This window comes from Pelophylax lessonae, assembly GCF_965119305.1.
Source record: "Pelophylax lessonae genome assembly, chromosome: 4".
Lineage (NCBI taxonomy): Eukaryota > Metazoa > Chordata > Amphibia > Anura > Ranidae > Pelophylax > Pelophylax lessonae.
The window spans coordinates 613057810-613082515 of record NC_138771.1 but is presented as its reverse complement, the minus strand read 5'-3'; the positions used below and the strand labels follow the sequence as shown (position 1 = coordinate 613082515).

The following is a 24706-nucleotide window of genomic DNA, read 5'->3' as shown; positions in this document are numbered from 1 at the left end:
CACCCAGTCTACTGCAGAAAGGTCAGAGTTGGCACCTGCAGCCAATGTCCAACCGTCTTTCACCTCACCCCCTTGCAAATCAGGCCAGCAGTCTGAGCCCCAAGCCATACAGCAGTCTCTTATTCTTTTTGAGGACTCTGTCAGCAGGGTTTCCCAGGGCCATCCACCTAGCCCTGCCCCAGAAGTGGAAGAGATTGAGTGCAGCGATGCCCAACCACTTATTTCTCAAGATGAGTACATGCAAGGATCATCGCAGCACGTCTCCGATGATGACGAAACGCAGGTGCCAACTGCTGCGGCGTTCAGCATTGTGGAGACCGACAAGGAGGGCAGGGGTGAAGACTGGGTGGAAGATGATGTGGAGGACGATGAGGTCCTCGACCCCACATGGAATGAACGTCATGCAGGTGACCTGAGTAGTTTGGAGGAAGAGGCGGTGGTCGCACAGAGCCACCAGCACAGCAGAAGAGGGAGCAGGGTGCAGAAGCGGAGCGGCCGTGCCCTAGACACTACGCCCGCTACTGCCCAACGCAGCAAGGGAACGAGCGCACCAAAGTCAGCTCAAAGGAGTTCTCTAGCGTGGAAGTTCTTTAGAAAATGTGCTGATGACAGGACACGAGTGGTTTGCACCCTGTGCAATCAGAGCTTGAAGCGAGGCATAAACCTTCTCAACCTGAGCACAACCTGCATGATCAGGCATCTAAGTGCAAAGCACGAGCTGCAGTGGAGTACACACCTTCAAAACCAAGAAACGTCTCTGGCTCATCCTGCTTCCTCTTCTGCTGCAGTCTCGGCCGCTCCAGCCACATCTGTAGTGATACCGGCACCTGCCACCCCGCAAACAGACGATCTGTCAGCAACACCACCACCTGGGTCACCAACAACCATCTCCACAATGTCCCGTGGAAGCGTTCAGCTTTCCATCTCCCAAACACTTGAGAGGAAGAGGAAGTACCCCCCTACCCACCCGCGATCCCTGGCCCTGAATGCCAGCATTTCAAAATTATTGGCCTTTGAAATGCTGTCATTCCGTCTGGTGGAGACGCACAGTTTTAAAAACCTTATGTCGGTGGCTGTCCCACAGTACGTCGTGCCCAGCCGCCACTACTTTTCCAGGCAAGCCATCCCTTCCCTGCACAACCAAGTGGGGGAAAATATCAGGTGTGCACTGCGCAACGCCATCTGTGCCAAGGTCCACCTAACTACGGATACGTGGACCAGTAAGCACGGTCAGGGGCGTTATATCTCCCTAACGGCACACTGGGTAAATGCAGTGGCGGATGGGCCTGAGGCGGATAGCAATTTGGCGCATGTCCTTCCACCACCGAGGATTGCAGGGCGCTTCAGTTTGCCTCCTGTTCCTAACTCCTCCTACTCCGCTTCCTCATCCTCTACCGCCTCCTCATCCGGACAGCGTAACACCTTCACCACCAACTTCAGCACGGCCAGGGGTAAACGACAGCAGGCAGTTTTACAACTTGCCTGTTTGGGGGACAAACCACACACCGCGCAGGAGTTGTGGAGGAGCATGGAACAGCAGACAAATGAGTGGTTGCTGCCAGCGAGCCTCAAGCCCGGCCTGGTGGTGTGCGATAACGGGCGAAATCTCATAGCAGCTCTGGGCCTAGCCGGTTTGACGCACATCCCTTGCCTGGCGCATGTGCTGAATTTGGTGGTGCAGAGGTTTCTTAAAAACTACCCCGATATGTCAGAGCTGCTGCAGAAAGTGCGGGCCGTTTGTGCGCACTTTCGGCGTTCTCACCCTGCTGCTGCTCGCCTGGCAGCGCTGCAGCGTAACTTCGGCCTTCCCGCTCACCGCCTCATATGTGACGTGCCCACAAGGTGGAACTCCACCTTGCACATGCTGGAAAGACTGTGCGAGCAGCAGCAGGCCATAGTGGAGTTTCAGCTGCAGCACGCACGCGTGAGTCGCTCTGCGGAACAGCACCACTTCACCACCAATAACTGGGCCTCCATGCGAGACCTGTGTGCCTTGTTGCGCTGTTTTGAGTACTCCACCAACATGGCCAGTGGCAATGACGCCGTTCTCAGCTTAACTATCCCACTTCTATGCCTCCTTGAAAAAACAATTCGGGCGATGATGGAAGAGGATGTGGCACAGGATGAGGAGGAGGAGGAGGATGAAGAGGTAACATTTCCAAGGCTTTCAGGGCAGTCATTCGCAAGGGGCTCCGAGGGTGGGTTCCTTCACACGCAAACGCCAGGGACGCAATTGTCCAGCAGGGGCACAGTTCTGGAGGATGAGGAGGATGAGGAGGAGGAGGAGCTGGAGGAGGAGATGGAACCATGTTCACAGCAGGGTGGCACCCAGGCCAGCTCATGGCCATCACTGGTGCGTGGCTGGGGGGATACAGAGGACACGGACGATACACCTCCCACAGAGGACAGCCTTTCGTCGCCTCTGGGCAGCCTGGCACACATGAGCGATTACATGCTGCAGTGTCTCCACAACGACCGCCGAGTTGCCCACATTCTAACTTGTGCTGATTACTGGGTGGCCACGCTGCTGGATCCCCGTTACAAGGACAACGTACCGTCCTTAATTCACTCACTGGAGCGCGATCGCAAGATGCGCGAGTACAAGCGCACGCTGGTAGACGCCATGCTGCTGGCATTCCCATCTGACAGCGGGGCCACAGTGGAAGCACAAGGCAGAGGAGGAGGAGGAGGAGGTCGCCAACGCAACCAGGGCACCGCCAGCACCTCAGAAGGCAGGGTTAGCATGGCCGAAATGTGGAAAAGCTTTGTCAGCACGCCACAACAAACAGCAGCACCAGCAGCTCAGATGGAACGTCTTAGCAGGAGGCAGCATTTTACCAACATGGTGGAGCAGTATGTGTGCACACGCCTACATGTAGTGAATGACGGGTCTGCCCCCTTCAACTTCTGGGTCTCCAAATTGGGCACATGGCTTGAGCTTGCCCTTTGAGCCTTGGAGGTGCTGGCGTGCCCTGCAGCCAGTGTATTATCTGAACGGGTATTTAGCACGGCTGGGGGCGTTATAACAGACAAGCGCAGCCGCCTGTCCAGAGACAATGTGGACAAGCTCACGTTCATTAAAATGAACCAGGCATGGATCCCACGGGACTTTTCCGTACCTTATGCAGAATAGCAATGGATACCGACCTTACCCACCCATTGTTCCATTTTTGCTCTTTCTCACTCTTTTGGGGTGTACCCTCATTTAAAATTTTTGAAAAGAAGCAGTGTTGGCTACCTCGTCCTCCTCCTCAGGGCCAGATTAATGTAGGGGCTATTGGAGCTGCAGCTCCAGGCCCCTACCTTTTATATAGGCCCCGGGTTGGCCATATTCACTGTTACCGCTCTTCTGTCACTTGTAAACACAGAAGTCTGGCTTCTATGCTCGCTTCCCCAGGCAGCACCCTCAGAACCTCCCCACACAGCGTGAAGGCCGGACAAGGAGGGACAGTTGGCGATGCATGGATGTGTTTATGGGCTTCAGAGACAGCATCCCATGTTGAATTAGGCATGCATGGCTGCACCCTTCCTCCTCTGGGTGCATGGCAAGGCACGGCCCTTAAGGCCCTTCAAAATCCTCAGCACCAAGCCCATGATGCTGTTAATCCGGCCCTGGTCCTCCTCCACCGCCGCTTCCACCTACACCGCCCATAGGTGTGCGCAGCCTATTGCATTAAGGTGTGCACCCCAAAGTTGAAATACACATGCATGTGTTTGCCAGCAGGGAGAGTAATGTATCGGGGCCATGTACCTGTAGGCAAGGAGAAATAGAGCAGAGCAGGTCCCAGGGAGATCTTTCCCATCTCCTCACTGGCAATGCTATGTGCCCTAGGTGATTAGGGTGTGCCCAGGCACACCCAGCACACCCTGTGCGCACGCCTATGTCACCGCCACATCCACCACCACCTCAACCTCCCTCCTACTCCATATGGGCCTCGTCCTTCAGAGATGAAGAAGAACATTGTTTTATTTTTCTGTTTTTTTTTGTTGTTTTAAGTTATTTCCCTATCCACATTTGTTTGCAGAGCACTTGCCATGCTCTTAATTACGTTTTGCTGCCATTTGCAGCACTCTAGCCCTTTCCTTTGGTGTTTTAGAGCCATTTTAGTGCCTTAAAGTTCGGGTCCCCATTGACTTCAATGGGGTTCGGTGTCCGGGAAAAGTTCGGGAAAAAGTCCGGGACACGGACCCGGACTTTTTTTTAAAGTTCGGCCGAACCCGTCGAACACGGACATCTAGGTGTCCGCTCAACCCTAATAAGAACCATTCATGCTGCTTACTTGTGTAGATCCCTTCACCTCTCCAAAGTATCTTTGTTCAGTCAACCAGCGTACAATATCTCCTGTGCCTTCATATTCTTTCATTTGCAGTAGAGCGAGCAGAGCGTAAGATGTGCCCTCCAAAGAAATGAATTGAGCTCCTGGTTCATCCCAATGGCTCTTGTCTTTCGGGGAAAACACACAACAGAGTAAATGGTTAGGACAGAACAATAGCAGCCATTTAGCACAGGTGCTACACAGTCACATGTTTAAAAAAATGTATAACATTTCACACCTAAGGCCCCATGCACACTGCAGCTGTAGAAAGCCTGTTTTACAGGCATTTGACAAATTTTTCTGCCCCTAATTGCCCCTGTATGTTAGCCTAGGTGTTCATTCACACATACAGTACATGAAGCACCCTCCTAGATAGGTGCTAGGAAGGAGAGTAGTTTGCTCTGCCTGCTTAACAGGGGAGCAGCAGGTAAATCATAGTCTGCTCCATCTGCTTATCAGGGGAGCCTGATCAGTAAGGGCTCTTTCACACGGGCGTTCCGTATGTCCGTTTTTCATCCCATCCGTTTGCGGATAAAAAACGGACATAATGCATGTCTATGTAAATACGGATGTCAGCGGATGATCATCCGATGACATCCGTTTTTCGTCCGTTCCATTCAGTTTTTTTGAACGGAAGAGAACCTTCAAAAAACGGAACGGACGCAAAAACGGATGTCAGTGGTGTCATCCGCTGACATCCGTATTTACATAGACATGCATTATGTCCGTTTTTCATCCGCAAACGGATGGGAGGAAAAACGGACATACGGAACGTGTCCATTCCAAAAACAAAAAAAAGGACCTGATCGGGCATAAAAAACGGAACGCCCGTGTGAAAGAGGCCTAATTCTGCCTGTTGCATGTGTCCATGTGTGATTCATCTGGGCTGAGGGAGTGTCCCCACTGTATCCAATAGGGGAGCCTTTTGGACAGTGGAGGAAACCCAGCCAGTGAAACATAGGCTTTGTAACTATCCCAGTGGGTTGGCACAAACAGTGGTGCATCCTGGGATATGTTATAAAAGCCAAGGGCACATGTGACAGGGTGTCTTTGGGTGGGAAGCCAGGTCCCAGGAGGAGGGTGACAGCTGTCTCTCCTCATGTCTGTTGTGGAAGGTGGTCACAGATGGTCGGCCTAGTGAGCCAAGAGTGTGGTGCTGAACCAGGAGGTCCAGGAAGCTGACAAGTGGAATTGGAGGCAGAGCAACCTTGGGAAAAACAGTGTCCGTGAGTGCCGGGAAGCTTGCCAGGGGTCTGCCCAGGAAAGGGGACTGCTCCAGTGGAGACTCAGCAGGCAGGTGTCAGTGCACACAGCAAGTGAGAAAGGGGGTGCCAAGTTAGAACCCTGAAGAATAACTTAAACAGGATCACATTACCTATCTTAATTTCTGTGGCAAGGTGAAGTAGCGGCCTTGCCGCACACTACAGCTAGTTGTCCTCACAATGGTACATAGTTCATAGTTGGAGTATCCCACTCATCCCTTCTCCTGTCCCAGTTCCAAATAAAAACACAAAAACCAACATCCCCTGGATTGGTTATTGACAGAGCCAAGGACTTTCAATGCTATTTGTCTGCTATCAGTTGCTAAGGGTAACCCAGGGGAATCCAGAAAGCGCAATTCTCAGCAGCCCTCCAGGGGGCATTGCTACAGACATTTAGAGGTATTTAGGGCCAGAAATCGAAACACACCAAAGTCATGTTCAGAAGAGGAGATTTTTGGCAGAAAATAAAACCGGACGTGTCTAAATGCATGAAAGCGCTTCTAAACATGCCAAAATGCTAGGCATGTTTTGCGCTTGAGCGTTCATTCATTTCAATTGCCAGAAATTACTATTCTGGCCAATGAAATAAAAAAAAAAAAAGCCTAAACGTTTGACACACCATAACCTGTCTAAATATGTTTAAAAAATGTTGCTTTTGGCACATTTTTACAGCAGAAGAGCATAGTGTGCATGAGGCCTTAAAAGGAACCTTACTTAGACTAGTGTCAATATTCCCAATGCACAATTTCACCAGAGACATCACAGATGCATCCAAAATCTTTATTGAACCATGGATTGTCGAATAGCATCCACAATCTTTATCACAGAAGACATAATACAATGTTTCAGAGCCATGCAGGACCCCTTTATAAGGCATCCTTTGCCAGGCAGCCCCCCCAGCACACAAAGTGCAATTTACAGACTCAGCTCTGAATGTTTCCCTGTAAGACTGTGCTCTCCACTCAGGTCTCAGATTACACACAACTCTCTGCTCTATATTGTGCAGTGTGTGACATCAGATTCCCACCCCATGCCTGTTGGAACTCAGAAATGCTGTGTAAAATGTGTGCTTTAGAAGGTCAAAGAGGAGCTACAAATAAACCGGTACAACTTAGGTCAGAGAATTTGTTCCATCTCTGTGTATCCTCTGCATCTAGTCACTTCAGTGGGTAAATGTAAGAGTTTACATTCACTTATGCATATCTGTTGCTTGATCACAAATGACTTGCAGTTTAAATGATTTTGTGTAGATAAAAACTCTCAAAATGTATGTTCAAGATTATGCTATAGGTCTCTGTACCTTTTGACACAGACATCAATTTTGCTGAATTATCGATGGATCCAGCCTTTGCAAGGGCGTATGAGGCTATTGCAACAGAGTATGGTTTTTCCAGACTTGGATACTGGCCCAGCAGGAAGCTGGCTGCCTTGTCAATACTAAGCTTTAGGTTCTATCAACAAAAAAAAAGAAAGAAAGAAAGAAAGAAAAAAGTAAAGGGTTAATGAAGTTGATCTCAAGATGTTAGGGTATAGTTGCAGGAAATCAATAGGGTGCAATGGTTCCTGAGGCGGCCCATGAGATTCCTTGCCTCTCATACTTGTCATTCCTCCCTTAATTTCCATTGTGTGTTCACATTCCATTCCATACTAAATAAAGAAGCAGGTGTATTGTTATGTTGTGTGGATTTTAGGAAAGTACCTTATAGACCATTATATGCCCAATACTTTATTTGTTATGGTTAGAATAAAAAAAATGTAAAATACAAGCAGGTCCATAAATATTGGGACATTGACACAATTCCAATCTTTTTGGCTCTATACACCACCACAATGGATTTGAAATTAAACAAACAAAATGTGCTTTAATTGCAGACTTTCAGCTTTAATTTTAGGGTATTTACATCCAAATCAGGTGAACGGTGTAGGAATTACAACAGTTTGTATATGTGCCTCCCACTTTTTAAGGGACCAAAAGTAATGGGACAGATTAACAATCATAAATCAAACTTTCACTTTTTAATACTTGGTTGCAAATCCTTTGCAGTCATTTACAGCCTGAAATCTGGAATGCATAGACATCACCAGACGCTGGGTTTCATCCCTGGTAATGCTCTGCCAGGCCTCTACTGCAACTGTCTTTAGTTCTTGGGGCATTTTCCCTTCAGTTTTGTCTTCAGCAAGTGAAATGCATGCTCAATCGGATTCAGGTCAGGTGATTGATTTGGCCATTGCATAACATTTCACTTCTTTCCCTTAAAAAACTCTTTGGTTGCTTTCGCAGTATGCTTCGGGTCATTGTCCATCTGCACTGTGAAGCGCCGTCCAATGAGTTTTGAAGCATTTGGCTGAATATGAGCAGATAATATTGCCTGAAACACTTCAGAATTCATCCTGCTGCTTTTGTCAGCAGTCGCATCATCCATACCATGCTTCACTGATGAGGTGGTATGCTTTGGATCATGAGCAGTTCCTTTCCTTCTCCATACTCTTCTCTTCCCATCACTCTGGTACAAGTTGATCTTGGTCTCATCTGTCCATAGGATGTTGTTCCAGAACTGTGAAGGCTTTTTTAGATGTTGTTTGGCAAACTCTAATCTGGCCTTCCTGTTTTTGAGACTCATCAGTGGTTTACATCTTGTGGTGAACCCTCTGTATTCACTCTGGTGAAGTCTTCTCTTAATTGTTGACTTTGACACACATACACCTACCTCCTGGAGAGTGTTCTTGATCTGGCCAACTGTTGTGAAGGGTGTTTTCTTCACCAGGAAAATAATTTTTTGGTCATCCACCACAGTTGTTTTCCGTGGTCTTCCGGGTCTTTTGGTGTTGCTGAACTCACCGGTGCGTTCTTTCTTTTTAAGGATGTTCCAAACAGTTGATTTGGCCACAACTAATGTCTTTGCTATCTCTGTGATTGGTTTGTTTTGTTTTTTTCAGCCTAATGATGGCTTGCTTCACTGATAGTGACAGCTCTTTGGATCTCATATTGAGAGTTGACAGCAACAGATTCCAAATGCAAATAGCACACTTGAAATGAACTGAACCTTTTATCTGCTCCTTGTAAATGGGATAATGAGGGAATAACACACACCTGGCCATGGAACAGCTGAGCAGCCAATTGTCCCATTACTTTTGGTCCCTTAAAAAGTGGGAGGCACATATGCAAACTGTTGTAATTCCTACACCCTTCACCTGATTTGGATGTAAATACCCTCAAATTAAAGCTGAAAGTCTGCAGTTAGAGCACGTCTTGTTTGTTTGATTTCAAATCCATTGTTGTGGTGTATAGAGCCAAAAAGATTAGAATTTTGTCGATGTCCCAATATTTATGGACCTGACTGTATATATTTTTTTAGCTGAATTTGAAATGGGGATTTTGCATTTTCGTTTTTGGCCAGCAGGTGGACCATTAGGGTCACAGGTTTTGCTGTCCATCCTTATCTGCTTTGCTGAAAAATCTGCAGTTTAATGAGCTTAATAGCTCAAGCCGACATTTACAAGCACATGTGAATAAGTCACCTCCCAAGCACCTCCGCAATGGATGCATGGGCAGACTGTGCCTAGGTAATAAGACAAATATAACGATTAAAGCTGGAAACCATGTACCTTTAAAACAGGTCAGCAGTAGCAGACCTCTGTGTTTCTGTCCTCACAGATTTTCTTTAAAGATACAGATGTCAATTGATCCTGTCTCTAATACCTAGAGTACAACTGACCATTAGCAATCACTATAATCTCATAACCCTTTCCATACACTGAATCCCACCCATTCCAGTCTACTGACTCATTAGGTAGTTGAGCCAGAATTAGAATGACATCCCCAGAGCTTGAACCTCTAAATAAATAAATCAGCATTGGCAACTTTCTTATTGGCTTTATCACAGATTCCCTTTAGGTGCCCTTTGCTACAAAACTGCGTCTCCATCCAAGGCTACATTTACACAGATGCTTATCTGAAGATAGTTTGCTGCCTTCAAGGGTGACTAAATGCCGCTTCTGGTGGCAGCAACATTCAGTGCCATTGCAGAACACAAAATCAGTGATCAGCTGCAGCCAGTTGGTGTGCGGCCAGAACTATACAAAAATGAGATCCTGGGCACACACGGTCTACATCCAAGGTTAGTTAGAAGCCAAAATCCACCAATTTTTGTGGGTGGCACTCATTCTGAAAAAATTCAGTAAAGGAGAAGGGCAGACAGACCAGGAACCTTTAGAAATTTGCAATAACATTTCATAAAGGGTTTAAAAGGAGCATTATGCCTCATTTCCACTGAGCAGAACGGTTCGGGTCGGTACAGTTTGGAAGGGTTAGAATGGTCTGGCCTATTCAGGGGAGCATTTCCACTGCAAGTCGGACTGCCAGGGGCCATGTAGGGTTTACACCAAATGTGGTGTTTGTTTTGCGCTTTCGTTTGACGTGAGCATTGGCGTTTTCCTGTCCCCCAATCAGTGGAATGTATCGTGTGACACCAGTAGCTCCGCCCTAACCGTACCGTACCATTTCCTATGGCCCTACATTTGAAGGAGGACCAGGAATGGTGCGGTTTGGTTCAGTTGTATGGGCCACTTTCATAATGGAAACACTCAAAATAGGGTACTGTAGCGAATCGACCCGAACCGATCCGCTCAGTAGAAACGAGGTATTCGATTTTACTCGTATGGTTCCAATTGAAAACTCTGTATAGATAAATGGATACTAGCTATGTCCTCTAAAGTGTAATATCCTTTCCAGGTGTGGGATTGTCATTCAATGTCAGTTGTGAGCGGAACAGTGTCAGTTGTATGGCTAGTTTACTTACATTTACATGTGCATTGCAGGCCTCCTCACTCTCCAACATTGCAATCAGGACAAAGGCTGTGAGAACAACATCTGGTTCTTTGGATCCTTGAAATCCACCCTATGAGAGGAAAGAGAAGAAGAATATATGAAAAGCAATGTTGAAGCCTTACATTTTTAACTGGCAGGTAATGAGGAACACAGATCTCAGTCTAGAATCTTCTCCAATATATAGTTTTGAATATTGGATTGGGTAAAATAATTGATAACATTTCATGATACTTCTTCTAACTAGAGCAATAAATAAAGAAGAACATCACTTTTCTATAATTAGGCCAAGACTAGGGTGGACTTTAGCATTAAAGTGCATGTCAAGCCAAAATAAAAGTAAAATTTAACTGGACTGGTTCTTTAATTGATCAAGTAATTTCATTACTCATCCAATGTGCTTCTTCAGTTGAGAGTGTCAGAAACATACCCAGCCATTTTTAGCCAAACTGGTAACCCAACCACCTTAATCCAATCACCAAAGAATGTGCCAAAGCAGATAAAATTGTAAATCCACCCTATTCTTTACACATAATCCAATCCCCATGGTGTCACGAAATCTGGGATAATTTATTCAAATTGCAAGGTAGACAGTTTTTTTTTTCAGAGAATAGGTTCAGGAACTGCCCCCTTCTGAGTCACCCCTTGTCTCCACCCCCTACCCACTTTTGAGCACTGTCCCTTGGTTCCACCCCCTACCCACCTCACAGTACCACCCCTTTTAGAAAAATATAGTGCTAAATCATTTGTATGGAATTTGTTAATGATAAGAAGAAAGGCAGTAAAATAGATGCCCTGCAGCCAGCAACAATAGACCCCCAAGCAAGAACAGATCCCCATACAACAATAGCCCACACTCCAGCAACAATAGAACCCACACACAACAAAAGCCCCCCCCCCCCCCCGAACTCACAGCATCAATGGACCACCAACAACAAAATACCACACCCAGCAACAAAAGAACCACCCCCAGTAACATTAGACCGCCCAGCAGCAACAATAGATCTCCCAGCAGGCAGCTTCAATAGACCCTCCAGAGAAGCCAACAACAGTAGACTTCTGCCTTTAACAACAGATCCCCCACCAGCAATAATAGACCCGAACACAAAAACAGATCCCTACTTATGACAATAGATCCCCCAACAGCCAGCATTAATACTCCCTCCAGCACACCCAACACCCCTTGCTATTACATACATTCAGTGCTGGAGGTGCCAGAACCACTCTCCCTCATGTTCCTGCTGAGAAAAACCCCTGAAGGTAGGTATGTTAAAATGGTATTATATGTTAGGGATGGTTGTTGTGTCAGCTTGACAAGCATGGTCTCTTTCAAGCATCTTGCATACCACTTTTATTCTGTCCAAAATTTACACCCAGGATGAGTATACATATATATACATATATATGACTTGGCTAAATGAGATCCTTCTGACTGTGATTAGATGCGAGAACCCCAGAGAGGGTTCCCATGATAAACCCCATTAAAAGCAATTGGAGACTCTCACATTTAATCACAGCCACTCGCATGTATCCACTTATGCAGCAATCGCATGCGAGTGATTGGCCCTGGGTGCAGACTGCCTGCCACGTGATCGCTGCATGAGTGGCCACGATTAGCTGCAAGAGCCGTACGTCTCCTGTTGCTTTCAATGGGGATTCTTCTCCCCGCTAACCACTGGAACCCTCTCTAGGGTTTTTGCATCTAATTGCAGGCAGGGTATTTATATAAATACATCCTGAAGGTCAGCTTCACTAATTAGATAAAGGAAAGAATTACCCATTTTTCTAGCTTGACAGGATTTACAATTGCAAGTCGTACACATAATATGAGCATAATTTACAATAAAATTGGATATTGAAAATCACATGTTCTGCAGGGGTAGTTCTAATTCAATCATCTTTAATTCTAAAAATGGCCTTATCACTAACACCATTAACCACTTTACCACCGGAGGATTTTCCTGCTTTACGTCCAGGCCACTTTTTTGCAACTTGGCACTGCGCGACTTTAACTGACAATTGCGCGGTCATGCAACACCGTACCAAAACGAAATTTACATCCTTTTTTTTTCCACAAAAAGAGCTTTCTTTTGGTGGTATTTGATCACCTCTGCGCTTTGCATTTTTTGCGATAATAAAAAAAATAGTGAAAATTTCGCGAAAAAATTGACATTTTCTACTTTGACAGTTAAAAAATATCCAATATATTCAATTTTTGTCATATATTTAGGCCAAAATGTATTTAGCTACATGTCTTTGACAAAAAAATTCTCAATGAGCGTATTTTTAACCGCTTTAAGACCGGAAGATTTTACCCCATTCCTGACCAGGCTATATTTTGCGATTCGGCACTGCGTTACTTTAACAGACAATTGCGCGGACATGCGATGCTATACCCAAACTAAATTTATGTCTTTTTTTCCCCCACAAATAGAGATTTCTTTTGGTGGTATTTGATCACCTGTGCGATTTTTAATTTTTTAAAAAAGAGCGACAATTTTGAAAAAAAAAATAATAATAATTTTTTACATTCTGATATACTGTATAACATTCCCCCCAAAAAAATTAAAAATCAAAATTTTTTAACATTTTAGGCCAATTTTTTTTCTGCTACATATTTTTGGTAAAAAAAAAATCACAATAAGCGTATTTTGATTGGTTTGCGCAAAAGTTATTGCGTTTACTAACTACGGGAAAGATTTGTAATTTTTATTGTTTATTTTTTTTTACTAGTAATGGCGACGATCTGCGTTTTTTTTTGTGGGACTGCGACATTGCGGCGGACAGAGCAGACCCCCTAACTGACATTTTTTACACTTTTGGGGGTTCCAGTGACATTACTACAGTAATCAGTGCTATAAATATGCACTGTTACTGTAATATTGACACTGGCAGGGAAGGGGTTAACTTTATTGGTGATCAAGGGGTTAAATGTATGCTTCATGCTTACTGACGTGTGTGGGGGGAGGGGATTTTGAGACACAGACACATATCGCAGGTTCAGCTATGCTGAATTCTGTGATCTGTCACTGTCTGTCACATAGGAGGTCCGACCACTTTGTTTACACAAGCGGGCGGATTTCCTCACTCAATCCCCGACAATCGGGGAAGAGCGGCGGGGATCACCCCCTCTCCTCCCCTGGCCTGACTCCCGCTGTGTCTGAATACAGCGGGAGCGAGCCCCCAGCAGCGCGCGCGCGGCGCCCGGGAGAGGGTGGAGTCCAGCGACGTAGATCTACGTCGCTGGACGATAACGAGCCACTTTGCCGCAGTACCAACTCAGTGAGCGGTTGGCAAGTGGTTAATAAAGGTTGGGGATTAAAATGATACCATAGCTTAGCTTAATAAACAGAGAGAAATTTTAAGCTTTTGGGACATTTATATTTTACATTCTTGTTTTGAAAGCTTTCTTTTTCAGTCTACTCTGCATCTGCAAGTAGGTAGTGCCAATTTTAATAGATACTTACTATCATCTCCTGATGAATTACTGGAGCATCTTCTTTGAACAATCCGTCTGGTTTTTGTTTCTCTAGGATTAGCCACTTAATGGCACCGCACAGGACATTAACTTCTATGTCCATCAAGGGACGGGCCATGGCAAAAACTTTGGCCACATATGCTGTCAGCCTGTGTAGAAAAAGTCATCATGAACCAAGAAGATGAAAGGACAAGTAATCATGCATAAAGTAGAGGCACGAGTGATCACAAACCAAGCAGAGCCAAGGCAATCATCCTGAGCAAAGAAGAGACCAAAAAAGTCATCTGAGATAGGGCAAGTGAACATAAACCAAGCAGACAGAGGCAGAGCAATTATCAAAAGCTGAGCAGAAGCAGGACAAGTCATCAAGAGCCAAGAAAAGGCAGGGCAACTAAGTATCGCGGATCGGGTGGACAGATTATTGGGTGGGGCTGGGGAAGACCCAGCTGTCATGGTACACTGACCAATGACATAGGCAGAGGAAGATGGAGAGTCCTAAACGATTTCAGGGACTTAGGAGCTAAGTTGAGGAGTAGGACCTCCAAGGTAGTATTTTCATAAATACTACCTGTACCTCGAGCCACACCAGAGAGGCAGCGGGAGATTAGGGAAGTTAACAAGTGGCTGAGGAGCTGGTGTAGTAAGGAGGGTTTCGGGTTCCTGGAGAACTGGGCCGACTTCTCAGTAGTATGTGACATAGTTCTTGCCAGAACTTGGAAATAAATTGTGATCCACGGTCAGACAGAAGAGTTTTTGGGATACCATGTAACTTAAAGACATGTTTCATCAGGAGTTCTGCCGTTTGTTTGGACGAAGGTAGTCTGCGAATAGCAATGAAATGTGCCATTTTTGTCAGATGGTCCACTGACACTAAGATGGTATTAAAACCTTTAGAAGGAGGCAATTCCACTATAAAGTCCAAGGACACAACTTCCCATGGAGTTTGGGGTATTGGTAGACTGCATAGTAGACCAGATGGTCTCGTAGTGTCAATTTTGGACCTGGCACAGACATTGCATGAAGAGACGAATTTTTGTATAGATGTTTTCATGTCAGGCCACCAGAATTGCCTGGTAATCAGATTAAGTGTCTTTGTCATACCCATATGTCCTGCTATAGGCACATCATGCGATAATTCCAAGATCTTGGTGCGTATGGTAGGTGGTATGTAAAGTTTGTCGTTGTAGTAGAGGAAGCCTTCTGCATCAGTATTTAGTTGTGGTGGGGGTGAATCCAAACTTATACCATGCAAAACCTCTTCCTTCAAGGAACGGACAACTCCAATAATGCGTTTGTGAGGTATTATAGGAACGGAAGGGATTTCGAAGTAGTTTTCTTCAGTTAGTCGTGATAGTGCATCCGCCTTTTTGTTCTTATCTGCAGGTGTGTAGGTCACTAGGAAGTTAAACCTTAGAAGGAATAGTGACCATCGTACCTGTCGGTGAGAGAGAGTTTTGTTAGTCTGAAGATATTGGAGATTTTTATGGTCCGTGTATATAAGTATTGGTAATTGGGTGCCTTCGAGTAGATGTCGACAATTCTCCAGAACCAATTTTATAGCAAGCAGTTCCTTTTCACCCACGGGGTAGTTTATCTCTGGACTGCTTAGGGATTTAGAAAAAAAGGCGACTGGATGAAGTGGTGAAGTGTGAGTTGGTCGTTGGGAGAGTATTGCTCCTACTGCCATGTTTGACGCATCTACTTCCAGAATGTATTGGAGGGATGGGTCTGGATGGCGTAATATGGGAGCAGAAGTAAACCTTGTCTTTAACAGGTGAAAAGCTTTATTTGCTTCATCTGACCATTTGAATGTTTTTTTAATGCTAGTGAGTAGGGTTGAGCGAACACCTAGATGTCCGTGTTCGACGGGTTCGGCCGAACTTTAAAAAAAAGTCCGGGTCCGTGTCCCGGACTTTTACCGAACTTTTCCCGGACACCGAACCCCATTGAAGTCAATGGGGACCCGAAATTTAAGGCACTAAAATGGCTCTAAAACACCAAAGGAAAGGGCTAGAGTGCTGCAAATGGCAGCAAAACGTAATTAAGAGCATGGCAAGTGCTCTGCAAACAAATGTGGATAGGGAAATAACTTAAAACAACAAAAAAAAACAGAAAAATAAAACAATGTTCTTCTTCATCTCTGAAGGACGAGGCCCATATGGAGTAGGAGGGAGGTTGAGGTGGTGGTGGATGTGGCGGTGACTAGACATATGCCGGTTTTCGGTAATTCGATATATCGCGGTATTGCATAGCCACGGTATTGTTATTGTGGCATTTTTAAAATACCGAGTTTCTCTGTCAAGTCTGCCTGACTTGTGAATTGATACATTTCAGTGAGCTGGATGACTCATTCACTCACTCAGCTAACACCTTTCAGCATTAAGTCTCCTAACTATAAACAAAAATGATTACATTTGTATCTTTTCCTTCCCTCTGCCAGGGAGAAAGGAAGTTTAACCTCTTAAAGACTGGATCTTTTTCTGACACTTGCTGTTTGCAAGTTAAAATCAGTTTTTTTTTTGCTAGAAAAGTACTTAGAACCCCCAAACATTTTATATATTTTTTTAGCAGAGACCCTACAGAATAAAATGGCGATTGTTGTAATATTTTATGTCACACTGTATTTGCGCAGCAGTCTTTCAAACGCAATGATTAGACTTTAATGAATAAAAAAAAAAAAAAAAACGTAACAGTAAAGTTATCCCAATTTTTTTTTTTTTGGTTACACAGAGAATCGTGAGAGAATCGTGATCTTTATTCCAAGCTAAAAAATCGTGATTCTCATTTTGGCCAGAATCGTGCAGCTCTAATAAATATATATATACACACACACACGCCTAGCAGCCCACATTACATTATTATATAGCCATCAAGCAGTGTCTGGCCTACCTGGTGATGACTGGTCCTGGCGCTCTGATCCGATGGCCTGGTCTTTAAAGGGGCAAATCCTTGCGATCCAGAAGTGGTTAAACCTGCAGGAGGACCGGTGTTTTTATCTATTAATGACTTTACTATTGCTTTAGGCCTGGTTCACATGTATGCGGGTTGGTGGTTCACATGTATGCGGGTTGGCGGTTCACATGTATGCGGGTTGGCGGCCCACATTTGCACAGGCATAGCAGCCCATTGATTTGAACGGGCTGCTATGCCCTCATTTTCCGCAGAAAAAAGGTGCATGCAGCATTTTTTTTAAATTCAGTGGCCTTGAAATCCATCCTGCTTTTGCACCATGCGACTAACCTGCAGTTCCTGCTCTGGCAAGCTTTCTGCATTTTTTGTATACGTGGGCACGGCATTTAAAAATAAACAGTTTGCGTGTGCAGCAACGGCAGGTAAGTCGCATGGTGCAAAAGAAGGATGGATTTCATGGCCACTGCATTTTTTTAAATTCTGCATGCACCTTTTTTCAGCTGAAAACGCAGGCATAGCAGCTCAAGCCCATTCACATCAATGGGCTGCTATGCCTGTGCAAATGTGGGCCCCCAACCCGCATACATGTGAACCAGGCCTAAAGCAATAGTAAAGTCATTAATAGATAAAAACACCGGTCCTCCTGCAGGTTTAACCAATTAATGACTTTACTATTGCTTTAGGCCTGGTTCACATGTATGCGGGTTGGGGGCCCACATTTGCACAGGCATAGCAGCCCATTGATGTGAATGGGCTTGAGCTGCTATGCCTGCGTTTTCAGCTGAAAAAAGGTGCATGCAGAATTTAAAAAAATGCAGTGGCCATGAAATCCATCCTTCTTTTGCACCATGCGACTTACCTGCCGTTGCTGCACACGCAAACTGTTTATTTTTAAATGCCGTGCCCACGTATACAAAAAATGCAGAAAGCTTGCCAGAGCAGGAACTGCAGGTTAGTCGCATGGTGCAAAAGCAGGATGGATTTCAAGGCCACTGAATTTTAAAAAAATGCTGCATGCACCTTTTTTCTGCGGAAAATGAGGGCATAGCAGCCCATTCAAATCAATGGGCTGCTATGCCTGTGCAAATGTGAACCACCAACCCGCATACATGTGAACCAGGCCTAAAGCAATAGTAAAGTAATTTATAAACAACACCTCCTTCAGGTTTAACCACTTCTTGACCACAAGGATTTGCCCTCTTAATGACCAGGCCATCGGATCGGAGCCGAGCGCCAGAACCAGTTATCACCAGTTAGGCCAGACACTGCTTGATGACCTATTTTAGGCCTGGTTCACAGAGTCTGTACTGACTGACTATATAATAATGTGCATAAGTGAACCAAAGCCCCTAAATTCAGCAATGAAATTGAAGTGAGGTGGAAATTTAATAATTTAAATTTAATAATAGAATACCGTGATAATACCGTATACCGTGGCAAAACCTTAATCAATTAATCGCAGCATGAAAATCTGATACCGTCACAAGCCTAGCGGTGACATAGGCGTGCGCACAGGGTGTGCTGGGTGTGCCTGGGCACACCCTAATCACCTAGGGCACATAGCATTGCCAGTGAGGAGATGGGAAAGATCTCCCTGGGACCTGCTCTGCTCTATTTCTCCTTGCCTACAGGTACATGGCCCCGATACATTACTCTCCCTGCTGGCAAACACATGCATGTGTATTTCAACTTTGGGGTGCACACCTTAATGCAATAGGCTGCGCACACCTATGGGCGGTGTAGGTGGAAGCGGCGGTGGAGGAGGACCAGGGCCGGATTAACAGCATCATGGGCTTGGTGCTGAGGATTTTGAAGGGCCTTAAGGGCCGTGCCTTGCCATGCACCCAGAGGAGGAAGGGTGCAGCCATGCATGCCTAATTCAACATGGGATGCTGTCTCTGAAGCCCATAAACACATCCATGCATCGCCAACTGTCCCTCCTTGTCCGGCCTTCACGCTGTGTGGGGAGGTTCTGAGGGTGCTGCCTGGGGAAGCGAGCATAGAAGCCAGACTTCTGTGTTTACAAGTGACAGAAGAGCGGTAACAGTGAATATGGCCAACCCGGGGCCTATATAAAAGGTAGGGGCCTGGAGCTGCAGCTCCAATAGCCCCTACATTAATCTGGCCCTGAGGAGGAGGACGAGGTAGCCAACACTGCTTCTTTTCAAAAATTTTAAATGAGGGTACACCCCAAAAGAGTGAGAAAGAGCAAAAATGGAACAATGGGTGGGTAAGGTCGGTATCCATTGCTATTCTGCATAAGGTACGGAAAAGTCCCGTGGGATCCATGCCTGGTTCATTTTAATGAACGTGAGCTTGTCCACATTGTCTCTGGACAGGCGGCTGCGCTTGTCTGTTATAACGCCCCCAGCCGTGCTAAATACCCGTTCAGATAATACACTGGCTGCAGGGCACGCCAGCACCTCCAAGGCGTAAAGGGCAAGCTCAAGCCATGTGCCCAATTTGGAGACCCAGAAGTTGAAGGGGGCAGACCCGTCATTCACTACATGTAGGCGTGTGCACACATACTGCTCCACCATGTTGGTAAAATGCTGCCTCCTGCTAAGACGTTCCATCTGAGCTGCTGGTGCTGCTGTTTGTTGTGGCGTGCTGACAAAGCTTTTCCACATTTCGGCCATGCTAACCCTGCCTTCTGAGGTGCTGGCGGTGCCCTGGTTGCGTTGGCGACCTCCTCCTCCTCCTCCTCCTCTGCCTTGTGCTTCCACTGTGGCCCCGCTGTCAGATGGGAATGCCAGCAGCATGGCGTCTACCAGCGTGCGCTTGTACTCGCGCATCTTGCGATCGCGCTCCAGTGAGTGAATTAAGGACGGTACGTTGTCCTTGTAACGGGGATCCAGCAGCGTGGCCACCCAGTAATCAGCACAAGTTAGAATGTGGGCAACTCGGCGGTCGTTGTGGAGACACTGCAGCATGTAATCGCTCATGTGTGCCAGGCTGCCCAGAGGCAACGAAAGGCTGTCCTCTGTGGGAGGTGTATCGTCCGTGTCCTCTGTATCCCCCCAGCCACGCACCAGTGATGGCCATGAGCTGGCCTGGGTGCCACCCTGCTGTGAACATGGTTCCATCTCCTCCTCCAGCTCCTCCTCCTCCTCATCCTCCTCATCCTCCAGAACTGTGCCCCTGCTGGACAATTGCGTCCCTGGCGTTTGCGTGTGCAGGAACCCACCCTCGGAGCCCCTTGCGAATGACTGCCCTGAAAGCCTTGGAAATGTTACCTCTTCATCCTCCTCCTCCTCCTCATCCTGTGCCACATCCTCTTCCATCATCGCCCGAATTGTTTTTTCAAGGAGGCATGGAAGTGGGATAGTTAAGCTGAGAACGGCGTCATTGCCACTGGCCATGTTGGTGGAGTACTCAAAACAGCGCAACAAGGCACACAGGTCTCGCATGGAGGCCCAGTTAAATTAAATAGCGGAATAGAAAATATGATCCAAAAAAAGTGTATGTATATCACACGTACACAACCACACTGGGCCCCAATTACTATTGTTTGTACCCCTAAAAGGCTAGATGAGGAGTAGGGGGAGTATGGAACAGGCAGCACCCTCAAACCTTCAGAAGTATGAGATGAACCCCAACAACTTGGAAAGGTGGATCTCTCTCACACGTACCGACACAGACTATCCCGCAATTCAATTGATCCTCAAAGGTTTTTATTGAATAGCGGAATAGGAAATATGATCAAAAAAAGTGTATGTATCTCGCACGTACACAACCACACTAGGCCCCAATTACTATTGTTTGTACCCCTAAAAGGCTAGATGAGGAGTAGGGGGGGTATGGAACAGGCAGCACCCTCAAACCTTCAGAAGTATGAGATGAACCCCAACAACTTGGAAAGGTGGATCTCTCTCACACGTACCGACACAGACTATCCCCCAATTTAACTGATCCCCAAAGGTTTTTGATTAAATAGCGGAATAGAAAATATGATCCAAAAAAAGTGTATGTATATCACACGTACACAACCACACTAGGCCCCAATTACTATTGTTTGTACCCCTAAAAGGCTAGATGAGGAGTAGGGGGGGTATGGAACAGGCAGCACCCTCAAACCTTCAGAAGTATGAGATGAACCCCAACAACTTGGAAAGGTGGATCTCTCTCACACGTACCGACACAGACTATCCCCCAATTTAACTGATCCCCAAAGGTTTTTGATTAAATAGCGGAATAGAAAATATGATCCCAAAAAAGTGTATGTATATCACACGTACACAACCACACTGGGCCCCAATTACTATTGTTTGTACCCCTAAAAGGCTAGATGAGGAGTAGGGGGAGTATGGAACAGGCAGCACCCTCAAACCTTCAGAAGTATGAGATGAACCCCAACAACTTGGAAAGGTGGATCTCTCTCACACGTACCAACACAGACTATCCCCCAATTTAACTGATCCCCAAAGGTTTTTGATTAAATAGCGGAATAGAAAATATGATCCCAAAAAAGTGTATGTATATCACACGTACACAACCACACTAGGCCCCAATTACTATTGTTTGTACCCCTAAAAGGCTAGGAGTAGGGGGAGTATGGAACAGGCAGCACCCTCAAACCTTCAGAAGTATGAGATGAACCCCAACAACTTGGAAAGGTGGATCTCTCTCACACGTACCAACACAGACTATCCCCCAATTTAACTGATCCCCAGAGGTTTTTGATTAAATAGCGGAATAGAAAATATGATCCCAAAAAAGTGTATGTATATCACACGTACACAACCACACTAGGCCCCAATTACTATTGTTTGTACCCCTAAAAGGCTAGGAGTAGGGGGAGTATGGAACAGGCAGCACCCTCAAACCTTCAGAAGTATGAGATGAACCTCAACAACTTGGAAAGGTGGATCTCTCTCACACGTACCAACACAGACTATCCCCCAATTTAACTGATCCCCAAAGGTTTTTGATTAAATAGCGGAATAGAAAATATGATCCCAAAAAAGTGTATGTATATCACACGTACACAACCACACTAGGCCCCAATTACTATTGTTTGTACCCCTAAAAGGCTAGGAGTAGGGGGAGTATGGAACAGGCAGCACCCTCAAACCTTCAGAAGTATGAGATGAACCCCAACAACTTGGAAAGGTGGATCTCTCTCACACGTACCAACACAGACTATCCCCCAATTTAACTGATCCCCAGAGGTTTTTGATTAAATAGCGGAATAGAAAATATGATCCCAAAAAAGTGTATGTATATCACACGTACACAACCACACTAGGCCCCAATTACTATTGTTTGTACCCCTAAAAGGCTAGGAGTAGGGGGAGTATGGAACAGGCAGCACCCTCAAACCTTCAGAAGTATGAGATGAACCTCAACAACTTGGAAAGGTGGATCTCTCTCACACGTACCAACACAGACTATCCCCCAATTTAACTGATCCCCAAAGGTTTTTGATTAAATAGCGGAATAGAAAATATGATCCCAAAAAAGTGTATGTATATCACACGTACACAACCACACTAGGCCCCAATTACTATTGTTTGTACCCCTAAAAGGCTAGGAGTAGGGGGAGTATGGAACAGGCAGCACCCTCAAACCTTCAGAAGTATGAGATGAACCCCAACAACTTGGAAAGGTGGATCTCTCTCACACGTACCAACACAGACTATCCCCCAATTTAACTGATCCCCAAAGGTTTTTGATTAAATAGCGGAATAGAAAATATGATCCCAAAAAAGTGTATGTATATCACACGTACACAACCACACTAGGCCCCAATTACTATTGTTTGTACCCCTAAAAGGCTAGATGAGGAGTAGGGGGAGTATGGAACAGGCAGCACCCTCAAACCTTCAGTATGAGATTGTGTTCACTGTACCCCACAAAGATTGAGTTCACTGCACCCCACAATGATTGTGTTCACTGCACCCCACAAAGATTGTGTTCACTGCACCTCACAAAGATTGTGTTCACTGTACCCCCCAAAGATTGTGTTCACTGCACCCCACAAAGATTCTGTTCACTGTACCCCACAAAGATTGTGTTCACTGCACCCCAAAAAGATTGTGTTCACTGCACCCCAAAAAGGATGTTGTTCACTGCACCCCAAAAAGGATGTTGTTCACTCCACCCCAAAAAGATTGTGTTCACTGCACCCCACAAAGATTGTGTTCACTGCACCCCAAAAAGATTGTGTTCACTGCACCCCAAAAATGATTTTGTTCACTGCACCCCAAAAAGGATTTTGTTCACTGCACCCCAAAAAGGATGTTGTTCACTCCACCCCAAAAAGATTGTGTTCACTGCACCCCAAAAAGATTGTGTTCACTGCACCCCACAAAGGATTTTGTTCACTGCACCCCAAAAAGATTGTGTTCACTGCACCCCAAAAAGGATGTTGTTCACTGCACCCCAAAAAGGATTTTGTTCACTGCACCCCAAAAAGATTGTGTTCACTGCACCCCACAAAGGATTTTGTTCACTGCACCCCACAAAGATTGTGTTCACTGCACACCAAAAAGGATTGTGTTCACTGCACCCCAAAAAGATTTTGTTCACTGCACCCCAAAAAGATTGTGTTCACTGCAGCCCAAAAAGATTGTGTTCACTGCAGCCCAAAAAGATTGTGTTCACTGCAGCCCAAAAAGATTGTGTTCACTGCAGCCCAAAAAGATTGTGTTCACTGCAGCTCACACACAGAAAAATGGATGTGGATCACTGACACCTGCCTATCTCCAATCCCACACCACACAGCAATATCGATTGTAGTTTGTAGAACACAGTTTCCCTAAAATTCAGCAGACTCTGTCCCTAACAGGATTGAGAAGAGATCGTAGATCAGGATTGAGTGCAGACCCCACCCCCCACACAGCAATATCGATTGTAGTTTGTAGAAGACACTGACCCTATATAATTCAGCAGACTCTATCCCTAAAATGCCTACAACTCGCCCTGCCTAAACACTCCGACCTGTCCCTCAATTCTATCCGGACACAAATGTTTTTTTCCTGCCTATCTTTCCCTAATCAGCAGCCAGCACGTTGATGTGTGCTCTGTCCCTGAATCTAAGCAGCATAATGACGCCGCTGCGGCTGCCTCGAACTTATAAAGACTTGGTCACATGCTTCAGACGGCCAATCACAGCTACTGAGACATTTGCAGGCATGGCTGGGATGGCTTAAGGCACACCAGTTAAACGATTGTTGATTGGCTGTTGAAAGCCCGCCATGAAAAGAGCGCCAAAGCATGCAAAACCCGGAAATAAAACGACCGAACACGGATTTTTACCCGAACATACAGTAAAGTGTCCGTGTCCGTGTTCGGGTACAAAAAATCCAATTATTCGGTACGAACACGAATAATACAGTCCGTGTTCGCTCAACACTACTAGTGAGCTGTGTGAGGGGTCTCACAATGGCAGAGAAGTTTCTGATGAACTTCCTGTAGAAATTTGAAAATCCAAGGAATCGCTGTAGCGCCTTGCGTGTGGTTGGTGTAGGCCAATCCTGAATGCAGGATATCTTACTCATGTCCATCTCGATTCCTGTTTTGGATATGATGTAGCCTAGAAACAGTACCTCTTCTTTATGAAACAAGCATTTTTTCAGTTTCACATAAAGGTTGTGTGCAAGCAATCTCGATAATACTAGTCTTACATGTCTTATGTGTTCAGACAGGGATCGTGAATATATAAGTATATCGTCCAGATATACCACAACACAGACATCTAGTAAGTCTCTAAAAATATCGTTTATAAATCGTTGAAAAACTGCAGGGGCGTTGCATAGCCCGAATGGCATTACAAGATATTCGAACAATCCGTATCTGGTTCTGAATGCAGTCTTCCACTCGTGTCCAGCACGGATTCGAATGAGATTGTATGCTCCTTTCAGGTCCAATTTTGAAAAATAGGTAGCTCCACGCACCTGCTCAATGAGCTCAG

At 45.7% G+C, this 24706-nt stretch overlaps 1 protein-coding gene across 1 annotated transcript in view; it reads right to left on the bottom strand.

The window, feature by feature from the left end:
• LOC309553571 (A.superbus venom factor 1-like) overlaps positions 1–24706 on the bottom strand; it is a 476096-nt gene that overhangs the window by 100826 nt on the left and 350564 nt on the right. The window contains exons 26-29 of the mRNA XM_082254843.1: positions 13871–14030; positions 10378–10476; positions 6879–7029; positions 4281–4444 (exon numbers count right to left, since the gene is read on the bottom strand). Coding sequence (XP_082110969.1) covers positions 4281–4444; positions 6879–7029; positions 10378–10476; positions 13871–14030 — 574 coding nt within the window. The remainder of the gene's footprint in view (positions 1–4280; positions 4445–6878; positions 7030–10377; positions 10477–13870; positions 14031–24706) is intronic.